At 40.7% G+C, this 20,902-nt stretch overlaps 1 protein-coding gene across 1 annotated transcript in view; it reads left to right on the top strand.

The window, feature by feature from the left end:
* LOC309544913 (uncharacterized protein) overlaps positions 1–20,902 on the top strand; it is a 99,793-nt gene that overhangs the window by 71,696 nt on the left and 7,195 nt on the right. Inside the window, exons 13-20 of the mRNA XM_082243920.1 lie at positions 2,883–2,906; positions 10,284–10,382; positions 10,585–10,745; positions 13,903–14,027; positions 15,199–15,328; positions 15,467–15,615; positions 15,698–15,882; positions 18,060–18,170. Coding sequence (XP_082100046.1) covers positions 2,883–2,906; positions 10,284–10,382; positions 10,585–10,745; positions 13,903–14,027; positions 15,199–15,328; positions 15,467–15,615; positions 15,698–15,882; positions 18,060–18,170 — 984 coding nt within the window. The remainder of the gene's footprint in view (positions 1–2,882; positions 2,907–10,283; positions 10,383–10,584; positions 10,746–13,902; positions 14,028–15,198; positions 15,329–15,466; positions 15,616–15,697; positions 15,883–18,059; positions 18,171–20,902) is intronic.

The following is a 20,902-nucleotide window of genomic DNA, read 5'->3' on the forward strand; positions in this document are numbered from 1 at the left end:
TGAGGTTCAAAAGTAGTCTTATACGCCAGAAAATACAGTATATTAATTAATGTGATCAGTTTAATGTTGGTATTCTTAAAAATGTCTGTTAACGTTGACAGATTTGTGTTTCTATGTAGATTGTATTCATATATGTACGTAGGTGAGCCATATTTGCTGATTACATTCGCAGACTCTGCAGTGGTGCACATGGTTGTGCTTGTTCCTCTCTCTACATGCCGAGATTTTGTAAATATGATCCAGTTTCCCTAGCAAGACATACATAATGTAATCTGGTTCACCTTTGTAATTTTTGGTCAGGTATGCATGGCTTGATCTTTAACTCACATGGCCAAACTTGCATCTAGCTGATCTGATGCTTATCTAAAAAAGGAATTAAAAGGACTATACATTCCCTTTTAGGCAGATAACTCAACTGTATATTGGTATAATTACATATAGTTAATTATGTACTGTTGATTCCATAACCCTTGCACTATGCTAGAACATTTCCTAAATATGAATATTTTATGTAACTGGACCAGGGGCAGTGTTCATTAACCTTATATTGTGTTGGTTTAGAGGAGGCTTCTGTGGTTTTCCAGCATGGGGCCCACTATGGTTCTCACAGTTTCTGCGTGGGCACCTGCCAACATCCCATCTTGACCTAACTAAAACTCTATCCCACTCTAAAAACTCTATCTAGCCCACTCTGTCTGGTAGTCTTAATCCTGTAATCCCGCTAGGAAAAGGCCATGGCCAGGAGTAGTCCCCCATCGATCTAGAATACCTAGAGTCTACACTATTTCTTCTTAACAGCGTCAATGTTTAATTCAGTAAAACTCAGAGATAACACCATCATCCAAATAGATTGTACAATACTCAAAATAATTTTACAGTAGAACTTGGTATCAAGAGAACAACTCTGAGTGATATATTTGATGAAAGGAGAAAACTGCACCATGGCTGCAGGTAGGGTAAAGACCTGGTATCTCTCCCCATGAGGAATGATACTGGTCTTGCCTCTCCCCATTCTTGCCCTCAAAGAGGAAGCCCATGTGTATACAAGCTTCCAGTCTACATTGGCTCTACAACCTTCACACAGACTGGGCTGTTGCTCTCCGGCATGGGGGGGGGGGGCAGTGTTGTATTTAGGTTTTGTGCTGTCCTAGGCCTGACTAAACTTGTGCACCCCCTAATTTAAATATGACCCACCCCTTCCTGTAAAGGCCTTACCCCTTCCTGTTTATGACCCGCCCTGTCATCTGTAAAACACAGACCACGACCACAGTCTATCCGTGCCCATCAGTGCAGCCTCATCAGTGCCCATCAGTGCAGCCTCATCAGTGCCCATCAGTGCAGTCTCATCAGTGCCCATTAGTACAGCCTTATGTCACTGGATTAGTAATATTACTCCTTTCTTTTAAGATATTTGGACTTGCGTTTGCTGCCACTGATTGCAATCATAGGATTATTTCACTTATTTGTATAATGACTAGGAAGTCCATAGTCATTATACAAATAAGTGGAATAATCAGTGGCAGCAAACACAAGTCCAAATATCTTAAAAGAAAGGAGAAATCTTACTAACCCTGTGACATAGCGATAGCACATATGAGGTGAGCAAGTCCAAAATATTATTAAAATCATATACAATTAAAAGTCTTAATTGTTTATGATGTAATTCAATCTGCTCGCTCAAGGACAAGGATGTTTAAAGAAACAAAATTATATTATTGACATGATACCTGCCATACATGGAGACGGAGGAGGGTAGGTGGTGCATAAGGCTGCAGTGCCACACTCATAAGCATTGGCAGCAGTCGGGCCAGTGTATTAAGTGTGGTTGGTGGCCTGCAGTCTGTCCGAATGATATGACCGGCCGGTATTATCATACTGGCAGGTAGCAGTGTGACCGCTTTATGGGGGTGCCAGACTGATTTGCCTCCCAGATCCTGCCCTCCGGCCCAATTCGCCCCATAAGACTGGCACTATACTAAAAGTGTAGCGCAAGCCGGCAGGGACCCTTTTCATGCGGGAGCCAGCAGGAAGCTGATTATTTTCGTGCGGGGAGCAGCTTTTTTGCTGTCCCCCTGCAAAGTGCCGCCCTAGGCCTAGGCCTTGTTAGCTTAGGCCAAGATACAGCACTGGGGGGGGGGGGGGCATATTGCATAGCTGCTATACTACTTGTTGCCATTGCCATTATTCACACTACCAGGTGGCAACATCTTGTGGCAACTGAAGAAACAACACTGACATTACTCTGGTGTTCAATGTGCAAAAAGCAAAGATGACTGTAAAGTTAAGAAATTACATTATTTAAGTGTTGTTTAAATGAGACAAATCAAATAAATGTATTGTCCTTTTTAACTATATTAACACTAGTTGTTTTAAAACTAACACTGGTCAAACCTGAGGAATAAACAGAAAATAAAATTATCTTTGAAAGAATATACCACTTAATTTCCTCATTTCTCTACATCCTCGACTCACAAAAAAAAAAAAAAAAAAGTATCCTTTCAGGATAACAAATAATGTAAATGCTGAATCAATAAGCCAAAATGTAAAAATCGTTCTGGTCCATGTTGGGTAAAAAGTTGAGGAAGTGGTTAAACTATCTCTTCACTATAACTATAGTCAGTGTCAGTCACAAGTGTAAATTATAACCTACTGTTATTATTGCAATCATGTTTCCATTTCCTACAGATACGGCTGTGAAGATTCTCTTTTACAAAGTCATCACCAATGGTTAAAGAAATTATTTTTCTGTAGTTCTTTGAAAAAAAAAAAATACTCAGAAGCTAATGAGAAGCCAGAAGTTACCCAGTGAACTTGGGAGGGAATAAATGGTCTTAAAACATTACTAAGTCAAGAAAATCTCCTACATTATTCATCTCTTTTAATACATGGCTGTGACTGCTACTCGGGTATGTTTTCTTCTACTCATTACGTTATAGCTACATTGAAGTTATATTGACTGCCAATACAATATCTGTGTGTTAATTATAAAATAATGGCATACTTTTAAAAGCTATACTGTATGTTGTTTGCAATAACATTTGTGTATTTTAGCCACGTGACTTCTTTCTAACTCTTTCAATACTTGCTGAGTTTAGAGCAAATCTGGAACTTAAGTGTATTGAGCCAATAGGGAGCCTTAAAAATACTTAAAATTACTTATACATTGTTAATTACCATCTAAGCATCTGGTCACATTCAGTGAGAACTAGACAAATATATACAGTCCAGTGCTAAAACCGCAAAATATTTTAGTTATTCTATAAAGTCAGTTAAACAATAACTGTATGTTTTAACCACTTCTGGACCGGAAAGGATTTGCCCCTTAACCACTTAAGCCCCGGAGGATTTGGCTGCTAAACGACCAGGGGGTATTTTGCAATTCGGCACTGCGTGACTTTAACGAACAATTGCGCGGTCGTGCGACGCTGTACCTAAACTAATTTGGCGTCCTTTTTTTCCCACAAACAGAGCTTTCTTTTGGCGGTATTTGATCACCTGTGCGATTTTTTGATCACGCGCTATAAACAAAAAAAGAGCGTCAATTTTGCAAAAATAGCAATATTTTCCCCTTTTTTTTATATGAAATTCCCCCCCAAAAAAATGTAAAAATCAAAATTTTTTAACATTTTCGGCCAATTTGTTTTATGCTACCTATGTTTGGTAAAAAAAATCGCAAAAAACGTATTTTGATTGGTTTGCGCAAAAGTTATTGCGTTTACTGACTAAGGGAAAGATTTTTGTCATTTTTGTTGTTTTTTTTTTAACGCGTAATGGCGGCGATCTGCGATTTTTTTTGCGGTACTGCGACATTGCGGCGGACAGATCGGACCCTTGACTGACATTTTTGACACTTTTGGGGGTACCAGTGACATTTCTACAGTAATCAGTGCTATATATATGCACTGTTACTGTAAAAATACACTGGTAGTGAAGGGGTTAACTTTATTTGAAAGGGAGGGGCTGTGTGTGTCCCTAGGGGCGTGATTCTTACTGTGATTGGCTGTGGCTTCAGCTGTATGCAGAGTGATCAACGGATCTACATAGTAGATCCATATGATCAGCTCTCATACAGAGGGGAGAATGACAGGCAGCTTGTTTACACAAGCTGCCTGACTTTCTCCCTCTCCCCCGCCGATCGCAGAGTGGCCGGCGGACATCGGGTGGGGGGGTCCGTAAGGGGGCCTCCGGCGGCGCGCGCTCGCTCCCTAGACCCTCACAAGCTAGTGACGTAGCCCTACGTCACTTTGCCTGTGAGGGGCTGACCGCCGACGTAGATCGGCGTGCGGTGGTCGGCAAGTGGTTAATGACCAGGCCATTTTTTGCGATTCAGCACTGCGTTACTTTAACAGACAGTTGCGCGATCGTGTGACGCTGTACCTAAATAAAATTGATGTCCTTTTTACCCGCAAATAGAGCTTTATTTTGGTGGTATTTGATATTTTTTTGCACTATAAACAAAAAAAGCGACAATTCTGAAAAACAAAACAAAAAAAACAATCACTTTCTACTATGTAACATTCCCAAAAAAAATTATTTAAAAATCATTTTTTTTCATCCTTATAGGCCAATTTGTATTCTGCTACATATTTTTGGTAAAAAATCCCATTAAGCGTATTTTGATTGGTTTGCGCAAATATTATCGCATCTACAAACTAGGGAAAAGATTTGTCATTTTTATTATTATTATTTTTTTTTTACTAGTAATGGCGGCGATCTGCGATTTTTAGCGGGACTGCGACCTGCGACTGATCAGGATTATTGCTGCCTAGTGGGGGCAGGTGTGCGCCAGTGGCGGCGCCACTAGCACGGCCCCAGGTATGGCGGTTCGCACAGCCGAGCCAGCCTGCCGCAGTATATCTGCGGCGGGTGGTCGACAAGTCGTTAAAAAAAAACCCCCTCACCCCACACCTTTTATCATGTTGTGTAACATCACTACAGACCTTGACCTTGTGGCTTGTATTGTTTTGGTCCCCAGTGCTTTGGCATTTCTTTGATAATTCATGTATGAGTGGTCTAGCCATGGAGAATAATGGCTATGTACATCATTGTCCATCAACCTTTACATCTCACTGTCACCTAAACACAGTTTATTGTAAACCTACCAGTATTGAAATTGCACAGAGCATCCGTGACCCTCTTCTTCTTGGATGCCCTGCTGGCGCTCCTGGCTCCTCCTCTCTGTCCAGTGCCCTCATGGGAACCTGCAGATGTGCACAGCACTGGATGGAATGAAGGGCTCAGGTAAGTAAAAGTGGGGGTGGGGGGGGATTGTAAGGTGAGGGAGGGATGCTGATGCCTAAACATTTTTACCTTAACCACTTAAGCCCCGGAGGATTTGGCTGCTAAAAGACCAGGGGGTATTTTGCGATTCGGCACTGCGTGACTTTAACGGACAAATGCGCGGTCGTGCGACGCTGTACCTAAACAAATTTGACGTCCTTTTTTTCCCACAAACAGAGCTTTCTTTTGGTGGTATTTGATCACCTGTGCGATTTTTTGATCACGCGCTATAAACAAAAAAAGAGCGTCAATTTTGCAAAAATAGCAATATTTTTCACATTTTTTTATATGAAATTCCCCAAAAAAAAAAGTAAAAATCTAAATTTTTTAACATTTTTGGCCAATTTGTTTTATGCTACATATGTTTGGTAAAAAAATAGCAAAAAGCGTATTTTGATTGGTTTGCGCAAAAGTTATCGCGTTTACTAACAAAGGGAAAGATTTTTGTCATTTTTGTTGTTTTTTTTTAATGGCGGCGATCTGCGATTTTTTTGCGGTACTGCGACATTGCGGCGGACAGATCGGACCCTTGACTGACATTTTTGACACTTTTGGGGTTACCAGTGACATTTCTACAGTAATCAGTGCTATATATATGCACTGTTACTGTAAAAATACACTGGCATTGAAGGGGTTAACTTTATTTGAGAGGGAGGGGCTGTGTGTGTCCCTAGGGGCGTGATTCTAACTGTGATTGGCTGTAGCTTGAGGTGTAGTTACACTGATCAACGGTTCTACATAGTAGAACCGTATGATCAGTGTCTCTACACAGGGAGAACTGACAGGCAGCTTGTTTACACAAGCTGCCTGCCTTTCTCCCTCTCCCCCGACGATCGCAGAGTGACCGGCAGACATCGGGTCCGCCGGTCACACGCGCGGGGGGGGGTGCGTGACCGCGCGGGAGCGGGAGCGCGCCGCCGGTGGCGCGCGCTCGCTCCCCAGACCCTCCTAGGCTAGTGACGTACCGATACGTCACTCTGCCTGTGAGGGGCTGACCGCCGCAGTATATGTTCGTGCGGCGGTCGGCAAGTGGTTAATGCAAGGAATGCATTGAGGAAAAGATTTTTAGGCTTTAGAACCACTTTACGTTGCAAATAATACTCAGCTCTATGCGTTCCTTATGTGTTTTTAAATTGCACATGATTGGATGATGGAAGTCAGCAGAGCTTTACCTTAAAATTCCTTTGCAAAGTGAACAGCCAATTGCCTATATTAAATTAGCCCCATAAACTGCATTTTTGATACAGTTAAATTTATGTCCTCTGTTCACACTAGTATGTTTTCTCCTGCAGTTGTGCTGCACTATGATGTATAATGAATATAGAGTTGCATTAATTACTGTGTGTGTCTGTGTGTGTGTCTGTTTTTTTTTTTCTTTTAAATTATACGGCCATTGTTATTTGCCTTTGTATAGCTTTGTTGACATTTTGGTAAAAAATTCTGTTGGTAACAATTTTCTTTATTTGAGCGATGCGGGAACGCTGCGAATATGCAGCGTGATCCCTCATTGCATCTGCACCCCTGGCAGTTCACACTGCCATATGCGATATGCAGGGGGTGTCAATTAAAAGTTAACGACACCCCCAGCTGCGATCGCATATCGCAGTGCGATCTGCAAGTTCGCACAGAATCGGATCGCACTAGTGTGCTGCGGATAAAAAAAAGGTTTAGGTGCGTGTTTAGTGCGGATGCGGTGCGAATTCAGCCATACAAAGTGTATGGCTGAAATTTGCACCGCACATGAGATCGCATGTAATTTAGGAGCAGTGTGCTCCGCATTACATGCGATCTCAGTGATCGCACAAATGTGAACCCGGGGCTTAAATGTAAACGTTTGAGAACACCTTTTTTTCACAGCTAAGTCATATATCATAGGAAGAAGACCTTTCACCTGCAATCCAACCTGGCCAAAGTGATTTTCAGGCTTTTTCATGTGTCATTTGAGCATTTTTGAATTCATATACAAGCATTCTAAGGCTCGGTTTCCACTAGTGCGGCTACGAAGTCGTGCTACTTCTAGCACGACTTCGTAGCGAAAGTAAACTGCGGCTTCAGTGAAATTTGTCCCTCATATATAGAGGGAAGTCGCACTGAAGACGGCTCAAAAGTAGTGCACGATCTAGTCGCCGCAACTGAAGCCGCGGCAGTGGAAACGGGCCCCATTGAAAACAATGGGTTTTGACTTGCTGTGCGACTTGACATGTGTCAAGTCGCACCGCAAGTCGCACTAGTGGAAATCGAGCCTAAAAGTGTTTTTTTTCCAGGTTTCTTTATTTGTTTAAGCTTCAGGTGTTTTTGTTTTAGCCAGTGAAAAGCATTGTGAGGAAGAGATCAGTTCTTACAGGATAAAAAAGCACCTGAGATACACCTTTAAAAAAGTGCAAAATGCTCAGTTTGTTCATTTACAGGCATTCTTTTTCCAAGTCTATGGGGCCAAAAAATGCCAAATTCTGTCTCAAAATAGCTCATGGAGCTTTTGGAGGATCAGGCATCAAGCTACAGGTGTCTGGCTGCTCATATGTAAACAGCCACTAGATGCAATTTTGTTTGTTGACGGTTTTGCAGCTTTGAGCTTCAGGCTACAAAACACTCTGGTATGAATGGGACCTTTTAGTACACCATGGATGTGGCTTTCTTTTAAATAGCCAATTGTTGCTAATTGCATCTGAATACTGTGATTTTACATTTTGAAATGACTGGTTTCAGCATACGCATTCAGTCATATCAGATTGATTCACAGAAGGATGCTATGAATCAATTTTATCATTAAAACCTTGGATTCTTGGTCACTTGTCATTGAGTTTTATGTACACTATATTACCAAAAGTATTGGTGGGATGCCTGACTTTACAAGCATGTGAACTTCAGTGGCATCCCTGTCTTAGTTTGTAGGGTTCAATATTGAGTTGGCCCACCCTTTGCAGCTATAACTGATTCAAATCTTCTGGGAAGACTGTCCACAGGGTTTAGGAGTGTGTCTATGAGAATGTTTGACCATTCTTCCAGAAGCACATTTGTGAGGTCAGGCACTGATGTTGGACGAAAAGGCCTGGCTCAAAGTCTCCGCACTAACTTATCCCAAAGGTGTTCTATCAGGATGAGGTCAGGACCCTGTGCAGGCCAGTCAAGTTACTCTACCCCAAACTTGCTCACCCATGCCTTTTTGGACCTTGCTTTGTGCACTGGTCCAAATCATTTGGTTAACCTCCCTGGCGGTATGATTCTGTCAGGAATTCTGTACCAAAAGCGGTACAATTCTTTTCATGGAAATTTGGCATTATGTATTATAGGCCTACAATTCTTAGTAATTACTGACTAAAACCTGACCAAAACAAGAGTCTAGTAGACATCCCAGATGTGATAAATTTGAAACACAAACGCGTGAATTATAATCAAATCAATAATATAATTTTATTATATAATATATAATATATATATAATAAAATTATATTATTGATTATATATTATATATATATGTGTATATATATATATATATATATATATGTATAAATATGTGTGTGTATATATATATATATATATATATATATATATATGTGTGTGTGTGTGTGTATATATATATATATATATATAACGCATGAATTATAATCGAATCAATAATATAATTTTATATATATATATATGTGTGTGTATATAGGTATATATATATATATATATATACACACATATATACATATATATATATATGTATACATATATACATATATATATATATATATATATATATGCATATATATATATATATATATATATATATATATATATATATATGCATATATATAATATAAAATGTGTTATGTGTTTTGTGCAACATTTTTTTTTTTTTGAATTTCCCTCCCTAGTTCCGCTCCCATGCAGCATTGCTGCTGCAGGGAACGGAACTAGGAAGTCCTCCTACCGACAGACGAGCGGCGGAGATCTCGGCTAGCGGTCACAGCAATGAGAGCTCATCGCTGGATCGCCAGGATAAGGTAAGAGACGCTCCGCTGCGCTGTCTGCATAGCTCTGCCATTCACCCCGAGCGTGACTCGGGGATACCGATAATAGCAGAAAATTCCTACCCCGAGTCACGCTCGGGTTTACCGCTTGCGGGGTTAAGGGGGATTATGGTGTGGGGTTGTTTTTCAGGGGTTTGGCTGGGCCCCTTTTTTCCAGTGAAGGGAACTCTTAAGGTATCAGCATAAAAATATATATTTTGGATAATTTAATGCTCCCAACTTTGTGGGCCCCTTCCTGTTCCAACATGACTGCGCACCAGTGCACAAAGCAAGGTTCACATAGACACACTCCTAAACCTTGTGGACAGCCTTCCCAGAAGAGTTGAAGCTGTTATAGCTGCAATATGTGGGGCCAACTCTGTATTGAACCCTACAGACTAAAGCCCCGTACACACGCATAGATTGTTGGCCGTAAATTGTCGGCCAACGTCCGATCGGCTGATTGTAGGCTTGTTAGTATGATGCTTCCGACAACCAACTGCGACTTTTCGGCCGAAACAAATCTGGTGTGCATGCTATAAACTTTTTGTTGGCCAACAACAGAACAGCCGATTGTTCCTCAGTCAGTACAGATTTCGGCAGACAAAAATCAGATGAGCAAGACTGGGCATGCTCAGAGAAGAAAAAACACACGGAAAGTCAACCATCACATGACATCACTTCTGAAGTTGGTTTTTGTTGGCCAACAAAAGTCCAGTGCAAGTCTAGAGCACATTTCAACCAACAAACAACACTGGACAAAAGACGGCCGATCGGTCGGCCAACAATCTGTGCGTGTGTACGAGGCTTTAGACATTACAGGTTACAGGTTAGTGAGGGATCATATACTTGTTACTAGCAGAAATATTTCAAAGAACAGCTTTTATTTAAACCATACCAGGTTCCTGTTACCACTATGCAGAAAAACTATCAGAGTAATACAAATGTCTTTGCTTTCAAAATGTATTTTTATTTCAATCTAATTAAAATGATTTATCATGCTTCCAGGTTATCCCTCCTAATTTACCACTGTTAACTCTAGTTTTGGGCATTGGTGGAACCCTCCAATATGGTCTGCACATCTCCCTCATCAACTCACCCTCTAATGTAAGTTGCCTTGATTAAATATATAGCCTGAGGTTCTCTTCTATATCAAAACAATAAAAAGGACTCATCATTTCTTATTTTGCGATAAAAAGCTTCCCGCATTATTAGAAATGGTGTTCTAATTAATGTACTGCATAGTTTATATAATAATCCTATATTGTTCCATTCAATTAATTTGCTTTATTTTTTTAATTCTCTTTAGTATATTCAGAGATTCATCAACAGCACATGGGAGCAGAGATATGGGTCAGTTCTGCATCCAGACACTGTCATGCTGCTCTGGTCCATCATTGTGGCTGTATACAGTATAGGTGGACTACTGGGGTCTCTTATAGTTGGACAACTCGCAGTGATGTTTGGAAGGTACTTTCTATTACCATTTGTGGCTAAGACTCACTTATGATTTTACTGTCTGTCCAGACATGCCCTTCTATATAAAACTGTTTTAAGATGTAATATCCACCAAATATGTGCTGAGTCCATTATTCCTTTATGTCTGTTTATCCTTACGTGTGTTTTATCCTCATATATGTTTATCCTCAGAACAGTGCTCTCCTGTGGATATTGACCCTTCTTTAATTTTTTTTTTTTATTACAAATAAATTATGTATTTATTGCTTTGCTTATAATGTTCATGTGCATTTAAAATCACTCACTGACTGTCTTTGTCACCTTCTAAAAATTTGTTAATAACAATAAAATATAGCCAACCTTAAAGATGTAATATCATAGTCAACCTGTCCCCTAATCTAACTCCTGTTGCCCTATGCCTTGCTGGTTGTCAAAATTAAAAGAAAAAAAAAATCCCTAAGATTGTTTTGTTTTAAGTCAGTCTAACCTGCTTGAAGGAAATACATTAAAGGTGCATGGTGGGTTTGTACATTGTGTTCTTAGACAGCTAAATGTGGAATATTGCATTTTAATATTTTGTGCTCTCCTTTCAATCCAGCAGATGGAGACGGGGGGGGGGGGGTCCTTTTTTATTTTTCTCTGGCTTCTTTGGTGTTTAAAGCCTGTTGTTCACAGAGCTCAAAAGCATAACCTGGAATTTACAAACAGAAGTGAATGAGTCCGAGAAGTAATTCATCTCTAAAGCTGGCCATACGTGGATCAAAATGTAGCTAGTTCAGCAGGGACTGGCCAAAATTCTATCCATGTATGGGTACTGAGGTTGTACAAGAGTCAATCTACTGATTGTGGAAAAAGTGTGTAGCACCAGAAAATTATAAGTGAATCAGTTTAACATAAACAAAACGCAACTGTGTAAATAGTCATCAGATAATAAAATCAATCCTTTATGATAGATGAGAAAAAAAGTCTTAGTCTAAGTGCCGGTTCATATATGTGTGGCTGCGGCGATCGCATGTAATTCGGAGCACACTGCTCCTTCATTACATGTGAATTCAGCCATACACTTTGTATGGCTGAATTTGCACTGTATCCGCACCAAAGACGAACAGGACCCTTTTTTTCAGCCCCATCAGGATCGGATCGCACAGTGGTTCACACTTGTGCGATCCGATCCTGTGCATACTGTCAGATCGCACTGCGATATGCGATCAAACTGGGGGTGTCGTTAACATTTAATTGACACCCCCTGCGTATCGCATATGGCAGTGTGAACTGCCTCTTGTGCGGATGCGATGCGGGAACAGGCTGCGTATTCGCAGCCTTCCCGCATCGCACAAGTGTGAACCGGCCCTAAAGTCCAGTTTAAAAAAGTGAAGTGAAACCGTATCCAACTCCTTTTGAAGTGAACACATACTTGCCAGCAAAGTGCTCAGAGGTCAGTCACCGCATCCCAGTGAAGTGAACAGTCATCAGAGATGATGGCTTCCATTTCAACAGCTAATACGCCTGTTTCTATGTGTCTGTCATCCAGTGGAAATACAAAGATTGCACCTAATATCTCCATCCAGCGACACTCCTCAGCACTATCAGGCTAGGGTAAATGAAGCTCACGAGGAGCCAACATAATCCTTAGTGTAATACTGATACATGTACAGATAAAAGCAATCTAATGTAGCATAAAATGTTTACATAGAAAGCCGCTGCCAACCCGGAAATCGTACAGTGGCGTGACGTCTGCACTAGTGTCTCCTCCATGACGCGTTTCGTCCAATAGAACATTATCTAAGGGGATGGAGATATTGGGTGCAATCCTCGTATTGCCACTGGATGACAGACACATACAAACAGACGTATTAGCTGTTGTAATGGCAGCCATCATCTTTGGTGAGTGTTCACTTCACTGCGATGCGGTGGCTGACCTCTGCGCACTTTGCTGGCAACTATATGTTCACTTCAGAAGGTGTTGTATGCGGTTTCACTTCACTTTTTTAAACTTGACTTGGGAAAAAGACTTTTTTTCTCATCTATCATGAAGGATTTATCTTATTATCTGATGACAATTCAGACAGTTTTGTTTACATTAAACTGATTTAGTTATAATTTTCTGGCGCTTACACATTTTTCTATATTGTTTATATAAGCTGAGTATACTGCTTGTTTGTGACAGCGGCCATTAAACCACAGCACAGAGACATTTTTTGATTTTTTTCAGTCTACTGATTGACTTCTGTACAACCACCCTGTCAGATTTTCCCTGCTCGATCAGCCCTGCAGGCTATAGCCTTCAACACTGGTCAGTGTATTCCGACGGCGGGGAAGTCTCCCCACTGTCAAAAAACGAAAGCTCAGTGGGGAGGATTCTCCCATTCAAACCAAGTGCGTGGATGGGGAAAATTGGTTGAATGAAAAAAACTTACTTATCTATGGGCTGCTTTATTAGATGGCTCTTCCAAATGTTTTAATGAGACCCAGCCTGCTTAAAAAGAGGCAATTAAAGCAGTGATGTGTCTTTATTTAAATCACAATGCACTGGGATTACTTTTTGTATTAAATTAACATGCTCATCAATAAAAAAATGTTATATTATTTTATGAAACTTTAAATATAAAAACAATATAATATATATATATATATATATATATATATATATATATATATATATATATATATATATATATATATATATATATATATATGTATATATATATATATATATATAAAAGTTGGGCTAGTTTCTCTTTAGAAGGGAATTACATTGAGACACCAGTATGCAGCATACTGTAATATAATCAAATATAGCTACTTCCTAAAAAAAAAAAAAAAAACAATTTTTAAAAACATTTTTACACATGTGCTGATTAACAGATGTTATATTTAACTTATCACTTTCGTGTGTACAGCAAAAAATAAATAAATACATAAAATAATAAACTATAGACTATAGTTTATATAACTATAAATGTATATGATTTCTCTTTAAAGGTATTTGTGACTATAGGAAAAGATACTCAGTCTGTATATTTGTATACCATTCATAGTTTGCATCAACATTTCATTTTATTTTTAAAATTATACATTTTTTCCTTATCTTGTTGGTATTGTTATATAAAAGATTGCTGAAGATTTTGAATGAAGAATGCAATCTTCAAGTGATGTTTATCTGTTGTAGAAAGAAAACTCAACTATATAACAATGTAGTTGCATTGGTGGGTGCTGCCTTCATGTGTACAAGCAGAACATTCCAGTCGTTTGAGATGATTATACTGGGAAGATTTATTTACGGAGTAAATGCAGGTAGTAAAAGTAAATTTTATACATTGCCGATACCACCCAAATATCTGCATCAGTGCTGTAGTGTCAAGTTCTTGTATTGTGGTTTATATTGGATGGATCTGTACACCATCACAATATGTAAGTTCTTTAAGTTCTATTCACACCTGTGTGTTTTAGATGTGGTGCATTAAAATAATGCATGTTAGTCCAATAGTAATGCACCTAAAATGCATGTAAAACAGGCCACACAGATGTGAACCGGCTCTTAAATATAAAAACCTTAGATAGATCTGAACGACCCATCAGTCTTGCAGGACAAGTTCCACTAAAGACCACCAAAAATGGTCCTATGGCAAATTACACATATATTTATAGATTTATGAATTGATGCTGTCATATACCATATGATCCTTTTGAAACATGAATTTTAGAACCTCTTTCATGTTTTTACTGCTATCCAGGACTTTGCTAAAGAGATTTAACCTATTGGAGACTTGGATAGCATTAAAAATCTGACAGAAGACCTAATCCTTCCCCACTCTATACAAAACTAGAAAGAAAATTCGGGCTTGACACACACTATAAAAACTAGTTGTGACCTATCAATAATGGACTTGTGTCTGGGGCTACCTGAGCACCTCTACTGTTTGTTTGCTGACAATTTGTGAATGCATTCTCCAAAAATGACATGATTTGACGTGTCTCTGACACCTTTTAGAAATGTCAAAGAATATTTGTAATTCTTGAGAACATATGCAAATGTTCTGAGGCTTATTAAAACTATGCATGGATCAAATTGCAAAGCGCACAACACATTATCAACAGCAATCAGGTATTGTCCATGTTCAACTGGTCTGGCTTCACTGAAGAGAAATCTGATTGGTTACTGAAGTGTACTGCACTTTGCTCTCTGCACTGTCTTTTGAACATTTCTTGGTGTGGCTAGTAAAAGCCAATGAGCACAAAACATCTCTTTCAATGTTGCCAAAAATTTGGCAAAAGGAAATCAACCAATTTTGCCCACTGCTAGCAGCCAGTGACAAAGCTGCTTTCCTAAATCTAGTGGCAATTAGACACCTAAGTGTAATTCATTGTGCAAGGCTTTCACTGCACATTTGTATACATTAGTGAGCTATAATTTGCTGGTTCTGCTTATGGGTAAGTTTTTGGTATTTTTCTTATTGTCTTTCAGGTGTGAGTTTGAATCTTCATGCAATGTACATTGGGGAATGTGCCCCTCAAAGTAAGCGTGGAATGATCACAGTTTCTGTGTCTTTTGCCATTGCCACTGGAAAATTGATGGGTTTCGTGGTTGGGCTCAGGTACTTTCTACATTACTTTTTTGCTTGATCCTAAGATATGTTTATTATAAAACTGTTAACTGTAGTTGTTTCTTTCTAGAGTTTAAAAACTGGACTGCCTGATCTGTGCATAATCAGTAAAATTTTACCTTATCGTAGGGAAATTTTGGGTACAGAGGAGTTGTGGCCCTATCTTCTGTCAGTCAGTGCTGTTCCTGCCCTCATTCAGTTGATGACACTGCCATTTTTCCCAGAGTCCCCCAGATACCTTCTTATTGACAAAGGTGACAAGGATGGTTGCCTTAAAGGTAAGAGGATTGGTGGCGTTGTGGTTGCCTATCTCACCCTGGCACATCCCCTATTGATATTATTATGAATGTGTATTCTTAGCTATGCAGCAGCTGTGGGGTCCAGGGGAGCACAGTGCAGAGATGGAAAGCATGCTGGCTGAGAAGAAAGCAGTTGGAGAGCAGATCAAAGGTGTGAAGGATCTTCTGACAGATCGATCGGTCCGCTGGCAGATGATCTCTCTTGTTCTAATCTGTGGAGCTATGCAGCTTATCGGCATTAATGCAGTAAAGTACTTTTCTGCTTATTATTTACAATTCTGTAGCTGTCTAAAAACCCTGCATTATGCTATTAATGTTTACAGTAATGTTTTGCACTGAAATATCTACAGTATATCTTGTATAATACATAGAAATAGTCAAAACACCCCACACACAAATCTGTCAATCTTTATATTTTTTTAGAAACTGTTTGGGGTGTTAATTGTTTTTCCCTACAGTTTTTTTGCAGTAGATTATTGTGATATTGAATGCCTTCAGAGGAGGACTGAAAACCTTTGGCTTAGGAGGCAAACACAGACAACTGGCACTTTCACAGTAGAGACAGATTGCTATGGACTAACAAAAGTGTACCACGGTGTCTCATTGGTTTTTAGGCATAGTAAAATGTTAGTGTTTCTAAAGAGCATGATTTATTGTGGCAAATCTTTTACATTTTCCACCAGTTCCATCAGTTTTATTTACTGTTTTTGGCACTTGGTCACAAAAAAAAACTGGCATGTTCAAAAGTTTGCTTAATCTTAAGGCGGCCATAAAGTTGATCTACCAATTTACTTCTGTACAACCAGCCTGTTGGATTTTCCCTTCTTGATCTTTGATGCAAGCTATAGCTGTCAGCGCTGATCAATATATTCTGTCGGCGGGGAAGTCTCCCTGCTGTCAGAATACAATAGCTCAGCATCGAGGATTCTCCCATCCACCTCGAATGGATGGAGGAATCAAGTCATTTTTTTCATTCAACCCACTGGTTGAACAAAACAAAAAAAAAATGATTCATGTATGGGCAGCTTTAGTTCTTAATATTTTGTATTGCCACTTATATTTATTATTTATTTTATTTTCTCATGTGGTAAAGTTGCCCATTCTTGTTGGGGAAAAAAAAATCCTCCAGGTCCTATAAATTATTTTTATGTAAACTGCATGTTTGAGATCCCTCTTATGGCCTGTTTCACACTATTGTGGGTTTGCGGCCTGCGTTTGCATGGGCACTGCAGCTCATTCATTTGAATGAGCTGCTGTGCATGCCCTTTACGCAGGAAAAAGGTTTATAGAGTATTTTAAAAACGCAGTGGCCCATGAAATTGCATGGTGCTTTTGCATCATGCGATTTGCCTGCTGTACTTGGAAACGTCCTGCATTTTTAGATACTTGGGGCTGCCATTAAGAATAAATGGCAGCCCCTTGCGTTTTTAAACAGCAGCACATTTTGACTGCGAATCGCTGAGATTCCCTCACCCACAACCACCCGCGATAGTGTGAACCAGGCCCTAGTGGCTTAATAATGTTTAGGTCAGGAGATTGTGATGGTCACTCCAGAACTTTCATTTTTTTTCTGCTGCAGCTGAAGGATTAAAGTTAGCCTTATGTTTTGTATCATGTTGGAAATTCCAAGTGCACTCCATGTGTAGTTCCCTGGCTGATGGATGCAAACTTTCCTCCTAAGTTCTCTGGCAATTTGCTGCATTCATTTTGACTAAATTCCCTAGCTGACTGTAGCACACCCCTAAAACTGAAGAGACCTTGTTGACTCCTCTCCAAACATAGTGTTTATGGTTCTGATTACAAAGTTTAATTTTGGTTTCATTACTCCATTTGATTGTGTTCCAGATGTTTTGAGGCTTCTCTTGGTGCTATTTGGCATATTGTAAGTAGGCTGTTGTGTAGTGCAGCAATAATGGTTAATATTTTACAAATGCTGCCAGGGTTATGTAAACCTATGAGCACTAGTGTATAATGGCCAGCATGCATTACTGACTGTAAGTTTCACTCTGATCAATACCTAAATGTTGACATATCTCTATCCTGTGCCACCGGCCCAGTATAACCTATTAAATAAATTTGTATGATATTAGTACTGCCCCACTAACTCCCCACCACCCCATCCTCCAGTCCTTCCCTGAGGCCAATGTAACTTTTAGGAAAATGTGGTTGCATTTTTGAAGTCCATTATTGAAGGAGCGGCATATCCTTTTGTATTATATTGCATTTAAGCCAGAGATGTAAACATGTACACTGGCATCACTAAGGTTACACAAATACAAGAAAATTGCCTGTGTTGGTAAGGTGATACAGAGGAAGACCGATTGATTTGTTTTACATTATTTTTCTAAATCACATGAATAACATTTGCTATAAGGCAACGAAAATTGTTTGCTGTTGGATAATACTTGTTTTCCTAATTACAGGTGTACTTTTATGCATATAATGTCTTCCAAAATGCAGGAATTCCAGCTAAGGAAGTACCATATGTTTCACTTGGGATTGGAATTATAGAGATTCTTACAACTGTGCTCTGTGTAAGTCAGTCTGTTTGGTTTTTGTTTATCTCTTATTTAAAAAGCTATGTTGCAGTCCATGCATAAGATGTCAGTTAAACGATGCTGACTTTTTTTTAGTATATATATATATATATATATATATATATATATATATATATCTCAGTATACATAAATAATTCCTATCTTTAGGGACTCCAGGTGTGATCTCCTCACCATGGTTCCTGGCTCTGTGCGTGCTTATCCACTTTACTGTCCGTAAACCCCAATTTCTTTTGGCATTGGGTCTAAAATGAAATTTTCTGTGTGCTCAAAACTTCTTTCTAAAACATATTCGTAAATAGTAATTACCTGGATGATGGCAGACCCCTCTAGGACCTTGCTGATTCCCTCCCTATTGGAATATTCTGCAATGTCCCAAATTGAAATGGGACTTCCGGAGATTATGCCGGACTGCCCTACTGTGCAGGTGTTGTTAAAACTTTGGGCGGAACTAAAGAGGAGGATGGGCATAGAGGGCTTTTTGGACTGTACTCCTATTTGGGGTAATAGCTCGTACTATGAATTGGGTAAGCTCCCAAGCCAATCTATATGGAAGGCGGCTGGTATCAAATATTTCATGCAATTATTTTCTAGGTCAGAGCTGAAGTATTTTGACCAATTGTGAACGGAATTCCCTCTAAAATGTAATCAATAGTACATGTAGCTGCAATTGCACCATGCCATTAGAGCACAGAATAGATGGTCAGCCCTATGTTTAAGTGAATCTGAATTTCTTAACTCTGTATTTTCTACCTCGGATAAAAAGGGCATTATTTCCCGTATCTGTGCCAGCTAACTCATATACAAGCCCCAGACTTGCTACCCTGTAGGGGGAAATGGGAGGCAGATATTGGCCCTATAGATGGGGATAGTTGGGAGCAAATACTCTTAGTTGGTCCACTGGTGTCTGTATCCGCGGCCTAAAAACTGTTGCACTTGTTTATTCTTCACCATGCCTATAGAACTCCTATACAGCTCTTTAAGTGGGGTAGGCGGGACTCACCCTTATGTTCGAAGTGCCAATTGCATCAGGGCTCTCTGATTCACATGCTATGGAAGTGCCCTAAGCTAGTGAGATATTGCCAGGAAGTGGTTAGAAATATAAATCATATTTATGAACTTCAATTACAATTTAACCCACTTACCTGCTTGCTCAGAGGCTTAGATGAAGAGCTATACTCCCCTTCCACGTATACAGCCTTAACCAGGTTGTTCTATCTAGCCAGGAAAATTATAAAACGCTATTGGCTATCACCCCAGGCCCCCACATCTATACAATAGATGCAACAAGTTAACACTATTCTTGTTTGAGAAAAATATGCATATCAGCATAGGAATGCATCTAACACATTTTCAAAAATTTGGAGGGAATAGTTGGAAACTCCTGGGGTGGCTCCGCTCCAACTGGTTCTTACTAGCCTGCTCCAAGGATGAGCAAAAAGACAGCTGGGATCCATATCATAAGTCTTGAAAGATGGAGAGAGGCAGGAGATGGTGGCAGTGGGTAGATATTGCAGTGAGATAGGTGCATATTAGGTATAGACCGATATGTTTTTTTCAGGGCCGATACCGATATTTTGGTCACAACATATCGGTATTGGCCGATATGGGCCGATATTTTGTACATTTAAAGTTTTGAAAAATAAAGACAATTTTTGACACAATTTTGGTAGTTTACAGTTTTTGTTTAATGCTTAATGGCTGCCTTGCTGGCACCTTGTGGTGGGTGGCTTGCTGGCACCCTGTGGTGGGTGGCTGGCTGGCACCCTTTGGTGGGTGGGTGGCTGGCTGGCTGGCACCCTGTGGTGGGTGGCTGGCTGGCTGGCACCCTGTGGTGGATGGCTGGCTGGCACCCTGTGGTGTGTGGCTGGCTGGCACCCTGTGGTGGGTGGCTGGCTGTCTGGCACCCTGTCTGTGGGTGGCTGGCTGTCTGGCACCCTGTGGTGGGTGGGTGGGTTCAGGGGCTGTGGCTGGCTGGCGGGTACAGGTCCTGTGGGTGGCTGGCTGGTACAGTGCCTGTGGCTGGCAGGTACAGGGCCTATGGGTGGCTGGCTGTCTGGCACCCTGCCTGTGGGTGGCTGGCTGTCTGGCACCCTGTGGTGGGTGGCTGGCACCCTGTGGTAGGTGGGTGGCTGACACAGGGGCTGTGGGTGGCTGGCTGGTAGGTACAGGGCCTGTGGGCAGCTGGCTGGTACAGTGCCTTTGGCTGACTGGTACAGGGCCTATGGGTGGCTGGCTGTCTGGCACCCTGTCTGTGGGTGGCTGGCTGTCTGGCACCCTGTGGTGGGTGGCTGGCTGGCTGGCACCCTGTGGTAGGTGGATGGCTGGCACAGGGACTGTGGGTGGCTGGCTGGTAGGTACAGGGCCTGTGGACAGCTGGCTGGTACAGTGCCTGTGGCTGACTGGTACAGGGCCTATTGGTGGCTGGCTGTCTGGCACCCTGTCTGAGGGTGGCTGGCTGTCTGGCACCCTGTGGTGGGGCGCTGGCTGGCTGGCACCCTTTGGTGGGTGGCTGGCCTAGGGGCTGTGGGTGGCTGGCGGGTACAGGGCCTGTGGGTGCTGGCTGGCTGGTACAGTGCCTGTGGCTGGCAGGTACAGGGCCTGTGGGTGGCTGGCTGGCTGGCACAGGGCCTGTGGGTGGAATTTATACCTTGATTTATTATACAACTGTTAAAAACTGGTACAAAAAAAATGTTTTTGTTTTTTTCTTG

This window comes from Pelophylax lessonae, assembly GCF_965119305.1.
Source record: "Pelophylax lessonae genome assembly, chromosome: 1".
Lineage (NCBI taxonomy): Eukaryota > Metazoa > Chordata > Amphibia > Anura > Ranidae > Pelophylax > Pelophylax lessonae.